Source organism: Acinonyx jubatus, chromosome B4 (assembly GCF_027475565.1).
Source record: "Acinonyx jubatus isolate Ajub_Pintada_27869175 chromosome B4, VMU_Ajub_asm_v1.0, whole genome shotgun sequence".
Classification (NCBI taxonomy): Eukaryota; Metazoa; Chordata; class Mammalia; order Carnivora; family Felidae; genus Acinonyx; species Acinonyx jubatus.
The window spans coordinates 51,520,202-51,539,973 of record NC_069387.1 but is presented as its reverse complement, the minus strand read 5'-3'; the positions used below and the strand labels follow the sequence as shown (position 1 = coordinate 51,539,973).

The following is a 19,772-nucleotide window of genomic DNA, read 5'->3' as shown; positions in this document are numbered from 1 at the left end:
ACAAGCTGCCCATATCTGCAAGTCAAATTTTCAAGACTAAGCAGCCAAAATAGAACAAGGAAATTCCGTTTGAATATTGACATATATTTGTAACATTCACAAACCCTACTTGGAATTTAAATTTACTTAAAAAGTTATACTGTTCTGAGTAACTTTATAAATTAATGTAAAATTTTTGAGATTACAAAAACTAAATACTAATAAAATACCATTTTAACATGTCTCAGGCACTGGAGTTCCACACAAAAACTCATTTGGGGAAAAAATTTCATCCACTACTCAATCTGTAAATTGTTTAGACTGTTTATGTTCTCAACAACAGTCCTTAAAATTATGAAACTACTAACTATGAAATGAATGGCATTTTACATTAAAAAGTGAGAAAACGGGAGGCTAGCTGGCTCAGTCAGTAGAGCATGCAACTCATAATCTCAGGGTCCTGGTGGTGTAGAGCCTATTTTAAAAAAAATTAAAAACAAACAAAAAGTTAAAAAAAACCATAGAGCTGTATTACATACAGAGTAAGAGACATCAAGGATAAAAGGTACCATAAACTTAAAGAATGTAGTAGCAAGGGGCGCCTGGCTGGCTCAGTTGGAGCCTGTGACTCTTGATCTGGGGATTGTGAGTTCAAGCCCCACACTGGGTATAGAGATTACTCAAAAATAAAATCTTAAGGGGCGCCTGGGTGGCTCAGTCAGTTGAGTGTCTGACTTCAGCTCAGGTCATGATCTCACAGTCTGTGAGTTCGAGCCCTGTGTTGGGCCCTGTGCTAACAGCTCAGAGCCTGGAACCTGCTTCAGATTGTGTGTTTCCCTCTCTCTCTGACCCTCCCCCGTTCATGCTCTGTCTCTCTCTGTCTCAAAAATAATAAAATAAAACACTAAAAAAAAATTTTTTTTTAATCTTAAAAAAAAAAAGAATTTAATAGGAAAAAAGGATGATCAAGGCATCTAACCAATTCTTTCAGGATCTGGAAGTTCTTGATTGAGGTTCCACAAAAGAACCTCACTAATCTCTAAAGAAACAAGGCGGTTTTATTTTTGTTCTCTGATGAAAACTATATGTTTAGGAAGTCTTAGGTTCATAGCTTCCATCTGAATTATTATAAAACAAATATTCAGGGAGCCTGGGTGGCTCAGTCAGTTAAGCGTCTGACTTCAGCTCAGGTCACGATCTCATGGCTTGTGAGTTCGAGCCCCACGTCGGGCTCTGGGCTGATAGCTCAGAGCCTGGAGCCTGTTTTGGATTATTCTGTGTCTCCCTCTCTCTGTCCCTCCCCTGTTCACACTCTGTCTCTGTCTCTCTCAAAAATAAATAGACATTAAAAAAAAATTTTTTAAACAAAAAAAACCAAATATTATATAATTCTCATTTTTAAAGAATGGAACATGGTCCTCCATAGGGACTGAAGAAAGTGGCATGAGATAAAAGGAAACAAAAATTCTACAGGTTTATAAGTTACATTTAACAAGGTAAAATCAAGCATTATAAACTTAGCTTAACTTTGTAATTGGTAATAAACTTTGTGTAGAAATAAGTATACTATATAAAGTTTCAAAGTATTTACCAAATTATAGGTAAACATTATACCCACACATCAGGGATTCCTAATGTAATCATAGTGCAGGGTAAGTTGTTATTTGGCTAACAGGTGGGTGACGTTCCTTTCATCTATGAAATTGCCACTTACTAGTAGAATGATTATGTCTCTTCTATACTTATAATCAAATTTATTAAAGGCTAAAATTCAAGAGTGCCAAGCACTTAAGACAAGCCTTCTTCAAAAGTATGAAGTTGTATACCTAATATTATATGGATATTATATTAATAATATACAACTTTAAGAGTGAAATTCTACCATTCCTCACCTCCATTTGTTGGAATAGACTATAATTTTGTGCCCTGCTCCTTATTCTAGGCACTGACAATGAGATTAAAAGCCAAAACTAAACCAGTTAAAAGAGACAGGCACTTCAAGGGGCATCTGGCTAGCTCAGTCAGAGGAGCGTGCCACTGTTAGTCTTGGGGTCGTGAGTTCAAGTCCCACATTGGGTGTAGAGATTACTTAAATAAATAAAAACAAAACAAAACAAAAAAGACAGAAACAGGCAGTTCAAGAAAATTATGGGAGCTCCTGGGTGTCTCAGTCGGTTAAGCATCTCTTGGTTTTGGATCAGGTCATGATCTCATGGTTCACAAGATCCAGTACATCGGGCTCTACCCTGGCAGCACAGAGCCTGCTTGGTATTCTTTCTCTCCCTCTCTGCCCCTCCCCCAAACACTCTCTCTCAAAATAAATAAACATTTAAAAAAAAAGAAAATTATGAATTGCCTGCCTGTTACATTTTATAACTTTCTGTTAAGGAAAAAAAGGGATCATGTAACTTACTATATCAAAATTTGTATCACAAAAACAAGATAGCCTATCTAAATCTGACTTCCTATACTTTATCATAACTGCCAATACTTACTGAGTCTATTTCCCAAAGACAGCCACACCATATACACTTTCCACATCCTCTTCTTTCAAAATGGCATGGGGATGGGACTCAATATTACCTACCCTTGAATCTGAACAAGACCAAGACTACTGCAAAAGTGACACTGCAAGACTTCCAAGGTAAGGTCATATACTACAGCTACCAGCTGACTCTCTCAGGACACACAGCTTGGAAGCCCAGACCTACCATGTAAAGAAATCTGGTTCCCCTGAAGCCACCATGCTGAAGAGATCTTACGAGAAAAGTACACAGACCTAGAGAGAGATACCAGGGAGTCCCAGATGTTTCAGTCTTCTCAGCCCAGGCACCACACGTGTGACTGATAATGTCAGTAGGTGAGTTTTTTGGTGACTACAGTCCCCAGCCTTTATGCTGTTCTAGGCTGACACCAAGTGGAACAGGAATGATCTAACCCTACCCAGCCCTGCTCAGATCTTAGATTTATAAGCAACATGACTGTTTTAAGCCATTAAATGTTGGGAGTTGGTTATCATGCAGCCATAGTAACTAGAAGAAGGCTTGATATGTAGTAACTCATTTAATGTTTACAACAACCATATCAGGTAGGTACTATTAGTATCCTCATCTTAATAAAACAGACTGAGACACAGAATTACATGACTTGCCCAAAGTCAGACAAATATAAAACACTAATGCCAAAGTGGATTGCCAGACTTACACATAGGAAAAATCTGAGTAAATCACAGATTTGAGAAATACTGAAATACAACCCATATCATACATCAAAATAACTGACAGTTTCACTTGGTGTGCACACACAAGAAGTTGTTTCTTTGCTTTTGCACACCTATATAGCACACACAAAGGATATTTAAGACTTAGATATAACTTGACTCATTTAGGCGGATAGATAGCTTTGATAACAAGATAAACTATTAAATTTGATTCCTACAAGTCAATTAGTTTCATAAAAGAAGTAATTCAAGGTCACAGAAAGCAACCCAATCCTCAGGTAGAACTTGTCCCAAATTTAGAACTTAGACCATTAGAACAGGAGCCTAACAAAGTCAACATAAAATCCAACTCCAAATATTAATTTGTTTAGAGATAAAGGGGAAGTCACTTTCATTTTTCTTTATCAAGAACAAATAATAGGGGGGGTCTGGGTGGCTCAGTCAGTTAAGCGTTCGACTTCAGCTTAGGTCACGATCTCACGGTTTGTGGGTTTGAGCCCCACGTCTGGCTCTGTGCTAACAGCTCAGAGCCTGGAGACTGCTTCAGATTCTGTGTCTCCCTCTCTCTCTGCCCCTCCCCCACTCACACTCCGTCTTTCTCAAACACTAAAAAAAATTTTTAAAAAAGATCAAATAATTATGAAATTGGTCGTAAATGGGACTAAAGAATTTAGATCACATAAGATTTCTGTAAGGCCATCTGATTTTGTCTTCCAAACTGCTATGGTACCACAGGCTTTTAGATCTCTAAACTCAGAAGCAATTAGAAAAAATAAGTAAGAAAGAAAAAAAGAAGTAAAGACAAGTGCTTGTTTTATTATATGTGCTACACATGCTCAAGTCACATCTCCCTAAGGCCCTCCCTACTCACCTAAGGTGGAAAGAATTCTGCTTCCTTATGATCTGGTTGATTTGTAGTATTATGAATCACCTATAAGCCTCTCATTTTGAGTAAACTCCTAAATCTAGGTAGTGCAGTGCCTTGCACACAGTAAATGCTCACATACTTTTAGTGACAAATTTAAGTAGGATTTTTAAGGCAAGGAAAATATATGGCTTTGTCACACTGAGATAATCATAAAAATTAATTGGAGGCACACTAAAAATCATTAGCCAAAACCAAGATATTATTATTACTATTGTTACTGTAATTACAAGCTATTATCACTGTAATTTAAAAAGCTAAAATGGGTTTTTCTAATCAAGAAAAAGACTACTCTCCATCCCTACAATTATTTCTCTGAATAAAAACAAAAGATTTTTTCCTTAAGACCCAGCAGCATTCACTAAATTGGTCAAAAGGGACTTTATGCAACAATGATGAAATATAGCCTATGGAAAACAAGTAGATTGCATTCTTATATCACTACTATGCACTGTGCACATCATTTTAAATTTCCTTCTCATTTCTAGTCTAGTCCAGAAAGCAATAGTCTAGTCTATTGCTCTTTAAGATTACTCCACCCACATTTTTCACAGTTTAAGACAAGATCAGCAAGAAATTATCTTCAAAAACACTGTAATACTAGAAACATTCTATTTCAATATAATTACATTACAAGGAGTTATCTTTTACCTTCTTAAAAAGATTTCCAGGAAAATGTCTATATGCAAAGACAGTACGTAAAAAAATCTGCTGTGAAGGATAACACCCATTTTATACAGAAGCAATCATTACTTGGTTTGTTTTTTTTTTAAGTTAGTTTTAAATCATAAATATGATTTTATCAGATGACTTCAGTACACACATTTCTGACAAAAATGCCTCTAGTAGTCCTCAACACCTCAAAAGACATTTCAAATGACTGTCAACATGAATTTAAAGCACTAAAAAATTCCACAGCTGATTCATCCACTATCAGAACTTTAACAAGTATTTATAAAAAGCAATGACATTAAGTTTTATAATTTAGAAATGAACTTGGGGCGCCTGGGTGGCTCACTTGGTTAGGTGACCAACTTCAGCTCAGGTCATCATCTCACAGTTTGCGAGTTCGAGTTTTTAAAAAAAAAAAAAAAGAATACATTACAATGCTAGTTTATATCAACATCAGTACATAGAAGGAAAAAAAAAAGAAATGAACTAGTAAATGTATTTACTGAGAAATACAAATGTCCTTCTAAAATCCCTGTTTTCTCTAATTAGTATCACTTCACCTTTCTAGAATATTGAAACATAAATGAAAACCAGAAAGACGGGGACTTAGAAAAGCATTAAAATTAAAGAAATAAAATGCCAATAAAGACTCTCTATTCCCCTAAAGACTGAAAAACTACAACACTTAAATATCAACTTTTGTATTTCATAGTCTTAAAAGAGATACAGGCTATGTATATTATAATTACAAATGAAAATGAGGCCCAGAAATGTAAATGAACTCAAGTACTTAAGTTATTCTTTGCAAAAGAAACAGGTTGAAATTTAAAATAGCCACTGACTTAATACTATTTTAATTAAACTTTCCTAGTCCAGGTTGGTTATAAGACTCACTTAGGCAATATAGTAGCTAAGACCACATCCAGAGCCAGGACTGCCTGCATTCTCAAGGAGCTGTGTAACTCTGGGCAAGTTATGTCTGTGCTTTCTCGCCTCATTAGCGGTTTGTGAGGATGCAGTGAACTGAAGTTCATAAAATCTTTTCAATTAGCTCAAGAGTCTCAGATTCATAAGCAAAATAGACACTCGCAGTTTTCTCCTAAAATAGCATATGCATTTATTTTTTGTTGTTGGGAAACAAAATATGGGAGGTCCACTTTCTAAATAATTCAAAAATCAAAAAATAAATAATTCAAACATCATGGTTTTTCTCAAATACTGTTTCCATATATGCTGTTAAAAAGAATGGGGGGGAAGGCATGCCTTGGTGCCTCAGAAGAGCACGTGACTCAATTTCGGGGTCATGAGTTCAAGCCCCATAATGGGTTTAGAGATTACTTAAGTTAAAAAAAAAAAAACTTAAAAAGAAAAGATTTTGGGGAAGATATAAGGCACAAAACAGTTCTCCTTATTTCTTATAGTCCTGATAGTAAGAAAGAAGAAATTGTGTATCAAGTACATCCACATGCAATTAAATTCAACCAATCCCTGAATTCTGAAGATAGGCAATGCAATAGGTGAGTGAGTGCAGCTGAAGTAAAGGAAGTATAAAAATAAATAGAACCAGATTTTAATTCTTAAAAAATGTTACAGCCTAGACAAGACAAACACAAATGAATACTTCAATACAACACCATAAATTACGGTGATTTTTGAACCCAGAAGAACCTATCTAAAGTATCTTTGAGATCCTGGATAAAGCAAAGCCATGCTTGCAATATTCTGGGTCTAAAGGATAAAAGAGAATATTTGCCAAGTCTACATCTGAATTATCGTATTTGAGCTCCAAATTATTTTATGTTGTTTAAACCCTCACTTTTAAGAAAAAGAATCAATCTGAAGTTCAAAGAAATGAAATGATTACAAGCAGTCTCTAGTAAAGCCAGTACTACAATTTCAATCACTTATTTTCACCAGAGTTTTCTTTTCACATCTCTAGGCATGAGAAAGGGAAGGATAAATGACTCTGAATTAAATAGAGCCCTAGGCCCTTTACATATTCCATCTCATTTAATCACAACACGAAGGTATTCTATTTTGCAGGCAGGGAAACAACTTCTAAGAAGTTAAATTATAATTCCTTCTAACTTAAGGTTCATGCTCTTTCACTACCCAACTTTTCTTTTAGTTATTTTAGTGCTGGATATGTCTGGAAAAGTAAGCAAGCTATTGTTCCAAAGAAATCCTCAAGAAAAAAGCTTTTTACTCAGAAATAATAATATTTTTCTTACAGGGCACTCAGGAAATTAGCTTTTCTTTCCTTTGATTCTGTTTCCCAAGCATGACTTTTCCTCCAACTTCTACCCCAGCTCAAATCTCTTCAGTTCACACCTGTACTATTCCTACTACTTCCTAATTGGTCTCCCAGCTCCCAAAATTTCCGACCTTTGCCACATTTTCCTTTAACACAGCAGTTTCATCATTCATCCAAAATACATTCAAGAATACCTAAGGGGCACCTGGCTGCCTCAGTCAGTATAGCATGTGACTCTTGATCTCAGGGTTACATAAATTCGAGCCCTATGTTAGGTCTGTAGAGATTACTTAAAAATAAAATCTTGGGGCACCTGGGTGGCTCAGTCAGGGGCATGATTTTGGCTCAGGTCACGATCCCAGCATCATGGGAACTGCTCAGGGTACAACCTGCTTGGGATTCTCTCTCCCTCTGCTCCTCTCCCTCACCCCCGCACTGCTCACTCTCTCTCTCTCTCTCTCTCTAAAATAAAAAGAAAAATTTTTAGTAAATAAATAAAATCTTAAAAAAAAAAACCTAAAATAAGCATCAGGCACTGTGCCAGGTGCTGTGAATAGAACAATCATCAAGAGACACAATTCCTATTCTCAGGGAGCATACATTCTAGCAGGAGAGATAAACAGTAAATAATAAAATTGTTAACAAGGTCAAGGAAGAACCTGGGAATGCTAGCAATGTGACTAACATAGAATCAGGAATAGTTTGCCTGAGAAAATGCTTGAGATAAGATCTGAATGTGACTAGGATTGACAAAAACAGAAGTTGGGGTGAGGAAAAAGAATCTGATTCACAAACCTATACTGACAAGATGCCCACATCTGTGTTGGCATGCAAAATCTCACTTTAGCCATTCTTATTTCTCAGTTCCAATGTGAATCCTCTGATCTAGGCAGAAAGCCTCGTGAACATGGTGGGCTCTTTCTTTTCTGTTTCATTTAGGCTTTCTAAAAATTTCTCATCACTCACCTAACCCTAAAACTCAGCCCTCTCCCCACCAAAACTTTAATCACTGACTACAATACTCTCCAGTTTTTATTTTAATGTACTGTGTCACAAACAATTTACAGAAAAACTAGGAAAAACAACGGAGTCATCTTTTTAGTCTTCTCATTAAAAACTAAGTATCTAGGGGTGCCTGGCTGGCTCAGTCTGCCCAGCAGGGGACTCTTAATCTCAAGGTAGTGAGTTCAAGCCCCACACTGGGCATGGAGACTACTTTAAAATAAAATTAAATTAAAATAAAAACGAAGTATCTGGGGAGGCGCTATCACATTTCTCTCTTACCACTAAACAGAGCACCATGCTAACTACCAGAGTAAATGCTCAAAATGTGATTTTTTTTTTTAAACATCCATCCATCCCTCTGATCCATGCCCAAAATTGTCCATTTAGTTCTAAGGCCAATATAACCACTATTTTCACAAAAGCAAACTATCAGTCATAAAAATGAACTCAACATGTGGTTAGATCACTGCAAATCCATTACCATTACTAGAAAACATACCCCAAAGACTTTTAGTAATAGGTCAGCAGCTTCGCTTACATATTAAAAACCATTAAAAAGTATTGAGGCCTTTTAGGTCAACCACTGAATAGATATACATGTTAAAGAAAGCTGATTAAAATGTAGATTTTGTAATGAAATATTTGACCTGGCATTTCCTTTTGCAAGTTTCTGCAGCACTCATTTACAGATACTTGCCACACATTTAACAGCTGGTCTGGCACTTTTTGGCATTCAGATCTTATACTGCTTCATAACAACAAAAGATCATTACTAGCTATTTCTAGTTCATTTGTGCAGTCTGTCTCCCCTCCTCGTGAGGTCTCATAGTCACCAGTTTAAGTGAGAGCCAGAATTCAAACCACACATTCAGACTCAAATCACAGACTTAAACCACTACTCCTTATACTTTCTCCTTAACTTCAAAATTTCCATTTAACTTTAATAAAATGTTAAGCATTTTTATACAATAAATGCCTTAACAATGATTTGGAAAAAACCCTCTGGTGACTATCCATTTTGGATTTTCCATACTCATACTCATTTATAAAAACGTGTTTTATAAAAATTCACAATTTCAGAATTGTCCGATCACTTAATAAACATTTATCATGCACCTCTGGACCTCCTCTAAGTTGGCAGGGTTTTTTTTTTTGGGGGGGGGGGGTTGGTAAAGTAAACCCTAGTCCCAACATGGGCCTTGAACTCACAATCCTGAGATCAAGAGTCATATGTTCTACCAACTGAGCCAGCAGTAGTTCTTAACCTAGACCAAACTCTTTTGAAAAGCTGATAGAAGTTGTTGACATCTTCTCAGAGACACATAAAATTTTGCATATGACCTCAATGGCCTTACTGGAGTACACTGACCCAATACCCTTTTAAATTTATCAATACCACAATACAATGATCCAACCAAAGGCACTAATTCCTAGCCCTCAGTTTATAGTCTTTATTTATACAAATTCTATTGTTGGCATTTCCATTTAATTATAATAACTGAGTACCCACTATATCCAAGATACTGTGTTTAGACACAATAAAGATCTAAATGAACTGAACTGTCCCTGTTCTCAAAAATACCACTGTACAACAAAAAAGGATAAAGCAAGCATTCAAATAGCATGGATTCTTCAGAAAATTTCACAGGACTCTTAAAATCTTCACAGTAAAAGCTAAACTTTCTTCACAGTTAAGAAACTAAGACTCAAAGATATTACTTAAAATCATAATACAAAGATCTGAATTGTTTCCTTTAACTCAGATTACATGCTCTTAATACTGAAATATTCTACACCTCTCCACCTATAGAATAGAGCCATAGGCTGGGAGAGAAAAAAGACAAAAAATACATATGTGAGAACTAAAAGGAAAAAGAAATGAAAACCAGGAAAGGATTCATTGTGGCATTTTGATGGGTTTTAAAAGGTGGCCTCAGTGAAAAAATCTGAAAGAATTATTGTGTAACAGGGTATGAATGAAAAGAAAAATAGGAAAAACTTCTCTGCTGAATAAAAAGACAGGAAGAATAAAACATAAGCAGGTATATTTAGGTCATAAAAAGCCTTTGTGGCTTCTTCCTGCTGTCTCAGATCACTTACTCTGAGGGAAAATAGCTGCTATGTCAGGAGCACACACAAACAGATATTGACTTGGTGAGTAACTGAAGCATCCTGCCAAGTGCTACAATAAGTGAGCCATCTTGGAAACACTTTTCTAGCCCCAGTCAAGTCTTCAGATGACTGCAATGCTGGCCAACATTTTCACTGCAACCTCATGAAACCCTGAGCCAGAACCACCCAGTTAAGCCTATCCACTCCTCTCAGAAACCACACGTGGTAAGAAATTCTGTTCCCTGAAGTTGCTAAAGTTGAGACAAATTTATTACACGGCAATAAACAGCTAATACAATTGGCAAGGTGTGAAATTTGACTTTGTTTACATTAGAGCCAATGAAGTTTTGTGCTAGGAACTAGAGCAAAACCTACAGTTGGAATTAAGTCTCACAGCAATATGCAACATGAAGTGGGAAGTATTTTTTCCTCCCATTTTCCACAATATTCAGTAAAGAGTCCTGCACATAGTAAATACCTGTTTGGTTAGTAAGTCAACTTACACACAGGATTCTCTAATTGACTAAACATAGTAGTCTTTATGTTTCTTAAAGGTAAAATGGCCCCTTAGAATCTCTCCATAAATTCAACCCTGAAGTCTAGTTTTTTTCATGGTTTGTTTTTGGCACAGAGCCATACCTTCCTTAACTGAGAGTTACAGATTATCAATGAAAACTGAGAGCTACTACAAGCTTCTTTCCCTAATCAAAATAAAAAGGTAGCTTAAAGAATGATTTCAGAGCCTATAGACAGCTGCTTCAGAGTTGAAGCGGCAAATACTGAAAGTTCATCATGGAGACACCTGGGTAGTTCAGTTGGTTAAGCATCTGAATATTCAGCTCAGGTCCCAATCTCATGGTTCTTAAGATGGAGGCCCTTGTGGGGCTCCGCACCGGCAGCATGGAGCCTACTTAGGATTCTCTTTCTCTGCCCCTCCCCACTCACTTGCACAAGCCCTCTCTCAAAATAAATATTTTTTTTTTAAAAGGGAGTCCAAGGGGCACCTGGGTGGCTCAGTCGGTTAAGTGTCCGACTCTTAATTTCTGCTCAAGTCATGATCTCATGGTTGGTCATGAGAGACAGAGAAGAGCCCCACATTGGGCTCTGGGCTGACACTGTGGAGCCTGCTTGAGATTCTCTCTCCCTCTCTTTTTGCCCCCCCCCCCCCCCACACTCAGGTTATCTCTCAGAACTAAATAAATGAAAGAATGAATGACTGGTTAGCCTCTATGTCGCAAGATCTTCCAAATCATACTAATGAGAAATTGGGCAATATAGGTCTATCTCACCAGCATCTGAGCAATGTTAGTTATACCTCAAAGTTTGCAACCTGTAAGGCTGGGATTCCAAATTTTGATCCACAAAATGGTAAGGGCCTCTGGCCTTCCTGATCATTAAGTTTCAAACTATATGCCCTTCCCTATCATCCCATCCTTACACATGCCCTTTTACTTGACATCTGGACTTACCCAGAAAGGCTGATAAAAGTGGCTGAAAAGTAGTCTTGGCTTTTTCAAAATAAGTCATGGTTTCTATTCTAGTTGAAAATATATATATATAGACATATATACAAAAAGACAACCACAAAAAAGTTATTATCAGTTCACTTATACAGATAAGAAGGTAAGAATATTTTCAATGTATAATCTGACTCAATAGCTAAAATTTGTCAACTAAAAAAATTTCAGAGACATTTTAAATTCTAAAATTCTATTTAAACATTAATTAGCCTCTAAAGTAACCCAAAAGGTTATAATTTTTAAGTGGTAATTTTTTAAAAAGTATTTAAGCTTAGGTTCAAAGTAAAAGAGAAACTAGTTTTTAATGGTCTTGCACAGCTCAATATTCCTCCAAAGAAAAGAAATTACATTTCTTTTTCTAACTTTATCAAAATAAACACACTAATAACACACTTACTCTGGTTTTGAATAACTTTCTCACAGGGAAAATAACCAATGTTTTTGTACCAAGTGTCATTTATTCATTTTATAAATTAGTCACTTTTCACCACACAACACTTAGAGTACACACTTGTAAACTGACACTTTGGATCATGAGCTTTCATATCTAAGTCTTTATATCTAAATGTTTCTTAAAAAGAAGCACTTACAGTCAAAAATATTTAAGATATTTCAACAAATTCTAAAGTATGCTAGATAAACTCAAAAGCATGATCTCATTTCAAAGTGAGAAAAACTGAATGGCATTCTAAAAGAAACAGTAAATTCTAATGATAAAATCATTTTGATAGGAATGCCTCAAGTTTTTTAAAAGCACTTTAAAACCACAATATCTTTCCATCGGTTACAAAAATATACACCTCCTACCATGAAATCAATTTATAAAATCCACATAGATTAGTGTAATCTGCAGGACAGTTCATAAGAACTATGATTCCTTCCCAAATTTAAAAGGACTCAAAAAAAAAAAAACTTAAAAGGCAACAAGGGGTCATTTCAGAATTAAGATTATCAAGACCACCATAACCAGCTTCACCAGTAAAGCTTTTTCATACAAGTGATAAATTTATTACCTTGAAACAGTAAAATGATTACGATATTTTGTAGTCTCTTATGTTCAAGCATTAAGAAAACCAAGTATGTTTGATTATCAGGTCTGAACCTTATTTGGACTTGTGGCACTAATATCTCTTACTCCTTACTCTGAAATATGATGTAAAATTAGATATTCCAGTGTATACCTTATAAATATGAAGTCAAAACTCCACTTCCTGAAATACTACTTGACCAACCATCATCCCCTAAAGGGATGTAGTAGACAGATATTTAAAAAAAAAAAAAACAAGATGAAGAAAAAAAAATCCTGACACATACACCTTGCTATTTAAGGTGAAGTATTTTTACTCTTGTGAAATGGAAATAGCAGGGGACTTGATAATGTACTTTATTCAGATCCAGCTCTACCACTTGCATTCTATACTTACTGTTTTGAGTAAGACACTCAACTTGCTTCTTCATCTGTTAAATGGAAGTCAAAATAATACCTATCTTGCACCAGAGTTGTGCGAATGAGGCGGAGATATTTAAATTGTGCAGTACTAAGTGTGTGTGTGTCCGCACTCTAGATAAATGGAAGAACTATGGTAGATGCTAACTGTATAAACTAATATCAACTTTCAAACGTCTATTGGTACCAATGAAAGAGGATATAATGATAAATAACATATACTTCATTGTGTGGTTCTCATCAATTTTTAGTGGTCTTGAAGACATTCTCCTTCCTGCCATGCCTATGTAGTTTAGTACAATTTTTGTAGTCTATTTTAGCCCATCCAAGATGTTTTCCTCACTAGCTGTATCTAAAGCTGTATTTTCATAATATTTAAAGCTTGGTATTCCTTATAATATTAAATATGAACCAAAATGGTCTTTTTATCAGTTACCAATCAGAATTTCTAGAACTTTAGAATAAAACTTTTCAAGCCAAATCAATATGGATTGTTAAAAATTCTACTGTTCATCAAAATACTAGATGGTCAAAATACATGCTAGTATACTTTAGAAGCAGAACATACATGACATGGTTCTCTGTGCTTAAAAAAGTACATTAAAAACCAATTAGTTTCCAAAGTGATCAAAAGTAATAACAACAATTGAAACATACTAATAAATTTTAATGTCTTGAAAAAATGAAGCTTATTTTTGTTGGTATCCACGTTATTTCTCACAAGCTTTAAAAAAATGTTACTTTCTTCAGCGAGCTCTCCAATACATGACTTTAAATATTATCCTCTAAAATCATGACATCCATGTTAAAGCACTACTATATAAAGATTATAAACCACACACTAATAGAGTGTTTCCTTCCAGACTGTATTTTATTATGATTCCAACTCTTTGATTCCGTAAAATTACTTTAAAGGATATCAACTCATTATTCTTTTCTACAATAATTTATACTTGTTTTAAACTTTCTCCCAGATTTGATCACAAATAGAAGCTACTAAAATCAGTTTGGAGATCATATTAATGACCACACATGAGGAATTTAAGAAGCACTGATTAAATATAAAAGACTAGTCTTTTCCCTATTAAGTAGCGAAAAGTGATAGTTGGGGTCTCCTCCCCGAACAAGGAAGTTCTGTTAAATCCAGGCGAGACCAGCCATGTTGGAAAACACTTGTCAATTATAGTTCTGACAAGTGTTCGCGAACACGGTTGGATGAAGCTAACCTTGTGTACTGAGGTGTGTACATCAAGGCCCTCTTAAGCCCTGCCAGAGGATCTGGGCCTACTTTGAGGATTGTTTCTGAGTTAGAGCTGTCCTTACGTTCGTAAAGAGTGTAGAGCCGAGGGGAAAGAGGGCGGGGAAAGGAGAGTTGGGGGGAAATGGTTTGAGAGTTGGAAGCGGCTATCCGCAGCGAGAGGGGCGCGGCGACCAGGAGAGATTTGCGAGTTGAGAACCTGGGGGAAGGGCTGAAGATTTGGGGAGCGGGGAGATCTCAGCAAAAAGTCCCCTCGGCCCCCTCTGAGGGGCCCATGAGTGCAAAAGGAGGAAGGGAAGGGAAGGGAAAACGCTTCAGTGCACTGACCTGTCCTCCGAGTCCATGCGGCTCAGGGGTTCCCCATCCGACGACATCTCCAAGCTGCCTCGCCGGCCCCCGGAGGTCGCGCTGCTTCCGCCACCCCCGGTCCCGTAGCCCTCATCGCCGCCACTAGAGACGACGCTGCTGCTACTGCTGCCGCCCCCGCCGCCGCCCTGGCTGCCCCGCGGTCCCTTGGGTTCCTCCAGGCCCTCCTTGCCGTCCCCATCCCCGCTGCTGCTGCTGGCGGCGCCGGGGCTGAGCGAGCGCGTCTCGTCGCTGCTGCTCCCGCCGCTGCTGCCCACCAGGCTCTCGGCGCTACTCTCCTCCTCGCCCCCGCCGCTGCTGCTGCTCTCGTCCTCCTCCTCCTCGTCCTCTTCTTCGTCCTCGTCCTCCCCGGCCTGGCTGGCGCTCTCGGGGCTCGGCTCCGACATCGTCTCCGCCTCGCCGCCCCCCACTCCGCCGCCACCGCCGCCGCCCCCACCGCCGCCGCCGCCGTTCAACAGCAGCACAGCCACCGCCTCGGCCTCGGCCTCCTCTTCCTCCTCCTCTTCTTCCTCCTCCTCCTCGGGGGGCTCAGCCCGGCCCCGCGCCGCCGGGCCAGGGCTGCCGGGGGGCAGAGGGCTCAGGCGAGAGAGCTCCTCCAGGTCGGCCATGTCGGTGATAGCGGCGGCCATGGCGGCGCCTGCTCCTCCTCCTCCTCCCCGCCGCCGCCTCCCTCTCCCGACTCTAGCTCCCTCGCCCCCTCCCAAACGCCCAAAACTCCGCCGACGCCGCTGCAGAGCAGGAGGAGGGCCCGCGAGCTGCGTCAGCCTACACACGCGCTACGGAGCCCGCGCGGGGACAGGCGCGCGACTGCGCGCATTCACGCGGAGACGGTTGCGCGCCTGCGCGGCGGCACGAGGTAGCGCCTCCCCCGGGCCGCGGATTCCGCGCCCGCGCCCCCACCCGTGTACCCGCCCTGTACCCGCCCGGCACCCGCCCGGATCCGCCGAGTCCTCAGAGTTTCTTTGGGGCCTTCCCACGCCTTCCCCTTCCTCGCAGCCGCCAGGACACGCAGAACGAAAGCTTGAGTGCTAGCCGGGGATTTTAACAGCCGTCTGAGTTCTCACGATAAAGTCATTCATTCCGGGGATGTTTGGGGAGTGCCCCTGGGTACCGGCAGTGAGCCAGGCAATGAGCCCTGGGCTTCTGAGAGCTTGTAATCTACGAGGAGAGATATTTAAAATGGATAAAAATAAGTAATACAATGCAAAGTACTAAATCCATACGGGCAGCCACAGGTTTTGGTCCAACCTTCGTTTGAATACCCCAAGAAATGGTTAAATCAGTATCAGAGCTGATGTGTCTTATGTTCAAGATCTTCAAACTTGTTAGCTCAGGAGTCCTGTAGAACAATTTTGTACATCCTTAATATAGTTTAAAAATAAATATACATTTTTCTTCAGCTTGTTATAAATATTTTATAACTGTCACACTTTTAAATGTAGCCAATGAACCCTAAATACTGCAGGGACTTAATATCCACCAATATCCACTTTTTAAAATACAATTTCTTTTCTACTTGGTTAATTTCCATCCTTCCTTTATCTTCTGGAACTCTTTTATATTCGGCATCCCCTTCAGAATTTTATACTAATAATGAATGTCCTATTTGAACTATTGTATTGATCATCTTATATTTCCTTGTATTAAAATGAAATAAATTGAAATTTAAGGGTTTTTTAATTTCCTGTTATAAAATCCTAAATCTTATTATTTCAATTGATCAAAACACATATTTTAAATACATGTATGTAAGTATTAAACACAAAAGTTAAATTTTGTTGGAAATGCATCTTACAGAGATGGAACTCCTAGTTCCAACTAGTCTATTTTATTGGTGGATGAGTAATTACTAGAATGAGAACAAGTTCAGCATCAATTCTATTCCAAGTTTTCAATTCCATGGATGCATGCATTGAAGAAACTTGTTTCCAAAAATGAGTGGATGAAAATGAATGGAGTTTTTAGTAATGCCACTCGAATCTTTGAACCCTTTCCAAGTTATATACCAAAAAAAAAAAAAAATCACATAAAGATCTAACAAAAAGTACTTTCATTTTTTATTAAATGTTTTATTTATTTCTGAGAGAGCACAGGCAGGGGAGGGACAGAGAGAGGGGGACAGAGGATCTGAAACAGGCTCTGTGCTGACAGCAGAGTAACTGATGTGGGGTTTGAACTTCTGAGCCTAGAGGTCATGACCTAAGCCAGTCAGAGACTAACCGACTAAGCCACCCAGGTACCGCTAACAAAAATGGTCAGCTGACAGCTCTTATTAGTTTATAAACTTTGTTGAAAGCAAGTAACCTGAAACCAGGAGACTTGTAAAGGATGTGTTACCCATTCTCATTTACCAGTCAATTGTTCCTTTTCTGATGTCCTAGAGATTTTTTGCTTCCCCATCCCCACCCCACCCCAGGGTATTGCACCTAGGTAAAATTTGGGATGGGGAAGAATTATGCCTTTCTTTTTTTAAAGTCGGGGAGGGGCGGTTGGGATAAGGAAGGCTGGAAAGAACTTTACACTCTGACCCCAGAGGCATACTTTCAGGCAGATCACTTTTAGAGACAGCCACCTGAGAGAAGTGAGGATCTGAGAACTGATTATGTTAAAACAGTAGTCTCCTACTCATACACATCTTGAAAAGTCTTCATAGACCATGAGTACTCCAGTTTTGTATCTGCTGCCTTAGGCCTTTGGATAGCTATTATATGTTCCATATGTTGCCTCAAGGGAAAGCAAAAAATTTTTAAATAATAGTATGGGGCATTATGGTTTACAAATACCTTGAGACACACATACAATGCAAAATCCTAACCTCAAACATTTCAGCCTCAAAGCCACTCTTTGAGAAAGACAAGGAATGTCCTATCCTATATTGTAAATTAAGTACTATCAGAGAGTTTAACTGAAAAGTGTATACTAAGTGTATGTGCCAGGCACTGTACTAAACCCTGGAAATTAGGGTTAACATTTAGCTGAGCTAATCAAGGAAAACTTCATAAAGGATGTAGGATTTGAACAAATTTGTATAGTAACATATATAACTACATGTAAGTTTAATTAATTTGAGCTGAATCTTGAAGAGTGACGAATAGAATTCTATGTGAGGGGGAATTCTAGGACTGAGAAATAAAAACATGGAAACACATAAAAATTTATTCTGGACAGTGTTAATCAACCATGAGAAAGCAATCTAGAAAACTAAAAAAGACTTTAAGATTAGATTGCATAAAATCTTGAACAAACAAATTGACTTTGGAAGACAACATACACTGAGCTTTGTTTTTTAAAGATGTGCTGATATGATTGAAGTTTTTTAAAGATGTGCTGATATGATTGAAGTTATTTGTAACGGTGGCTAATGCATAGGGAATAAGAAGAAAAGTGTGAAGAGAGTGAAAGTGAATGGGGATTCAACATGTGGAAATGGCAGGTATCAAAGCGACAAGTGAATGCATTAGCTGCAGTATTTGTTGGACTTGGAGAATACAATGAGCTATCTTGGAACTGGCTAAAGTTCAGGTCCCACCCATCCCCAGAGACTTTTTTTTTTTAATTACAAATTTTCTGAAAATTTCAAAGAATTAAATAATAAACCACTATACATTTGTATAGATTCATCAATTATTAACATTTTGCCACTTTAGCACAGCCTGTGTTCCTCTGTCTCTCAGTCCCTCCTCCTCTCTCTCTCTCTTTTAAAATTTATTTATTTAATTTGGAGAGAGAGCAAGGGACAGGCTGAGAGAGAGGGAGGCAGAGCATCCCAAGCAGGCTCCATACTGTCAGTGCAGAGCCCAATAGGGGACTCAAACTCACAAACCAGGAGATCATGACCTCAGCCAAAATCAAGAGTTGGACACTTAACCAACTGAGCCACCCAGGTGCCCCTTCTTCTCTCTTCTTTACCCCTCCACTTTACCCCTCCCCCTTCCTCTCTTCTAACCCCTACCTCTACCCCCTCTCCTTTTCTCTCTCCATCTGGGTTTAGTTGCAGATCATTACTCTGCATGTATCTCCTTAGAACAGGGCCACTCTCCTACATAACCACAATGTTAAAGTGTCATTATCCCACTCACTGAAGTGTGTGGCTAGAGGCCAGACTTGTGGATGATGGATTTCCTTCCGGCGGCATCAGGTGAGAGGTGGGTGGATAGGACCACCAGAAGCACTGTCTACCGACCAGTGCACCTCCATAAACTATTTGTTACTGGTCTGTAGCTAGATAAGTACTGAAATTAGCTTCTGGAAACTTCTATAACCACTTGACAGAGTAATTTTTATGCCTACTGAATCTAATAATAAAAAAATGGGGCTTATATTTTGATGTCATCAGTTTATTCTATTATTCTAGTAATTCACTTTTACTATATTTTGCAAAAGTATCAGTCCACTAAATTTAAGAAAAAAAAAAAATACTGGTCCTTTGCAGATTGAAAATCACTGCTTCTATAGTTCCCTTCTTCCCGCTAGGAGAATATGTGATTCTATGCATATTAGAAGTTACCAGATAATACACCATTGCATAAGAACTATTTGATTAGGAATAGTACTCAAACCCATCGACCACAGTACTAATGGGGTTGGATTAGCAGTAATTTGAATTCCTCTGCTTTTCTACCTACCAAGCCTACTAACAAAGTAAGGACCCCTCTGGCTTTCCAGGAGCCTCTGGGGTGCGAGGTCTTTCATATACTCACACATTCTTCTCCCAGGGAACTCTTCTAGGCATTGCAGGCTCCATTCTGGGACCTGTGACACAGGCAAAACAGGCAAAGCCACAGTGTAGCCTGCAGAAATGGAGATGATTGTGTGGACCCGTTTTAGGGGAACCCCGAGGCAGACTGCTTGTGCCCAATATCAGAGAAGGTTTTCAGTGAAATAGCTCTTTATGTTTTTACTCAGAGCTCTGTTTCTCTTAGGCACCCAGACATGCTTTCATGGGCCTTGGATTGGCGACAGATTTCAGTAACAGCCACCCCAAGCTGCATTTATTATTCCCCATCCAATGACT

At 38.6% G+C, this 19,772-nt stretch overlaps 1 protein-coding gene across 3 annotated transcripts in view; it reads right to left on the bottom strand.

The window, feature by feature from the left end:
• AEBP2 (AE binding protein 2) overlaps positions 1–15,533 on the bottom strand; it is a 94,621-nt gene extending 79,088 nt beyond the window's left edge. Inside the window, exon 1 of one of the 3 annotated variants that reach the window (XM_053225915.1) lies at positions 14,720–15,533. In XM_053225915.1, coding sequence (XP_053081890.1) covers positions 14,720–15,387 — 668 coding nt within the window. In that variant the 5' untranslated portion in view covers positions 15,388–15,533. The remainder of the gene's footprint in view (positions 1–14,719) is intronic. The other 2 variants (XM_027035678.2, XM_027035677.2) reach the window with 2 other exon arrangements.
• Positions 15,534–19,772: the final 4,239 nt, after the last annotated feature.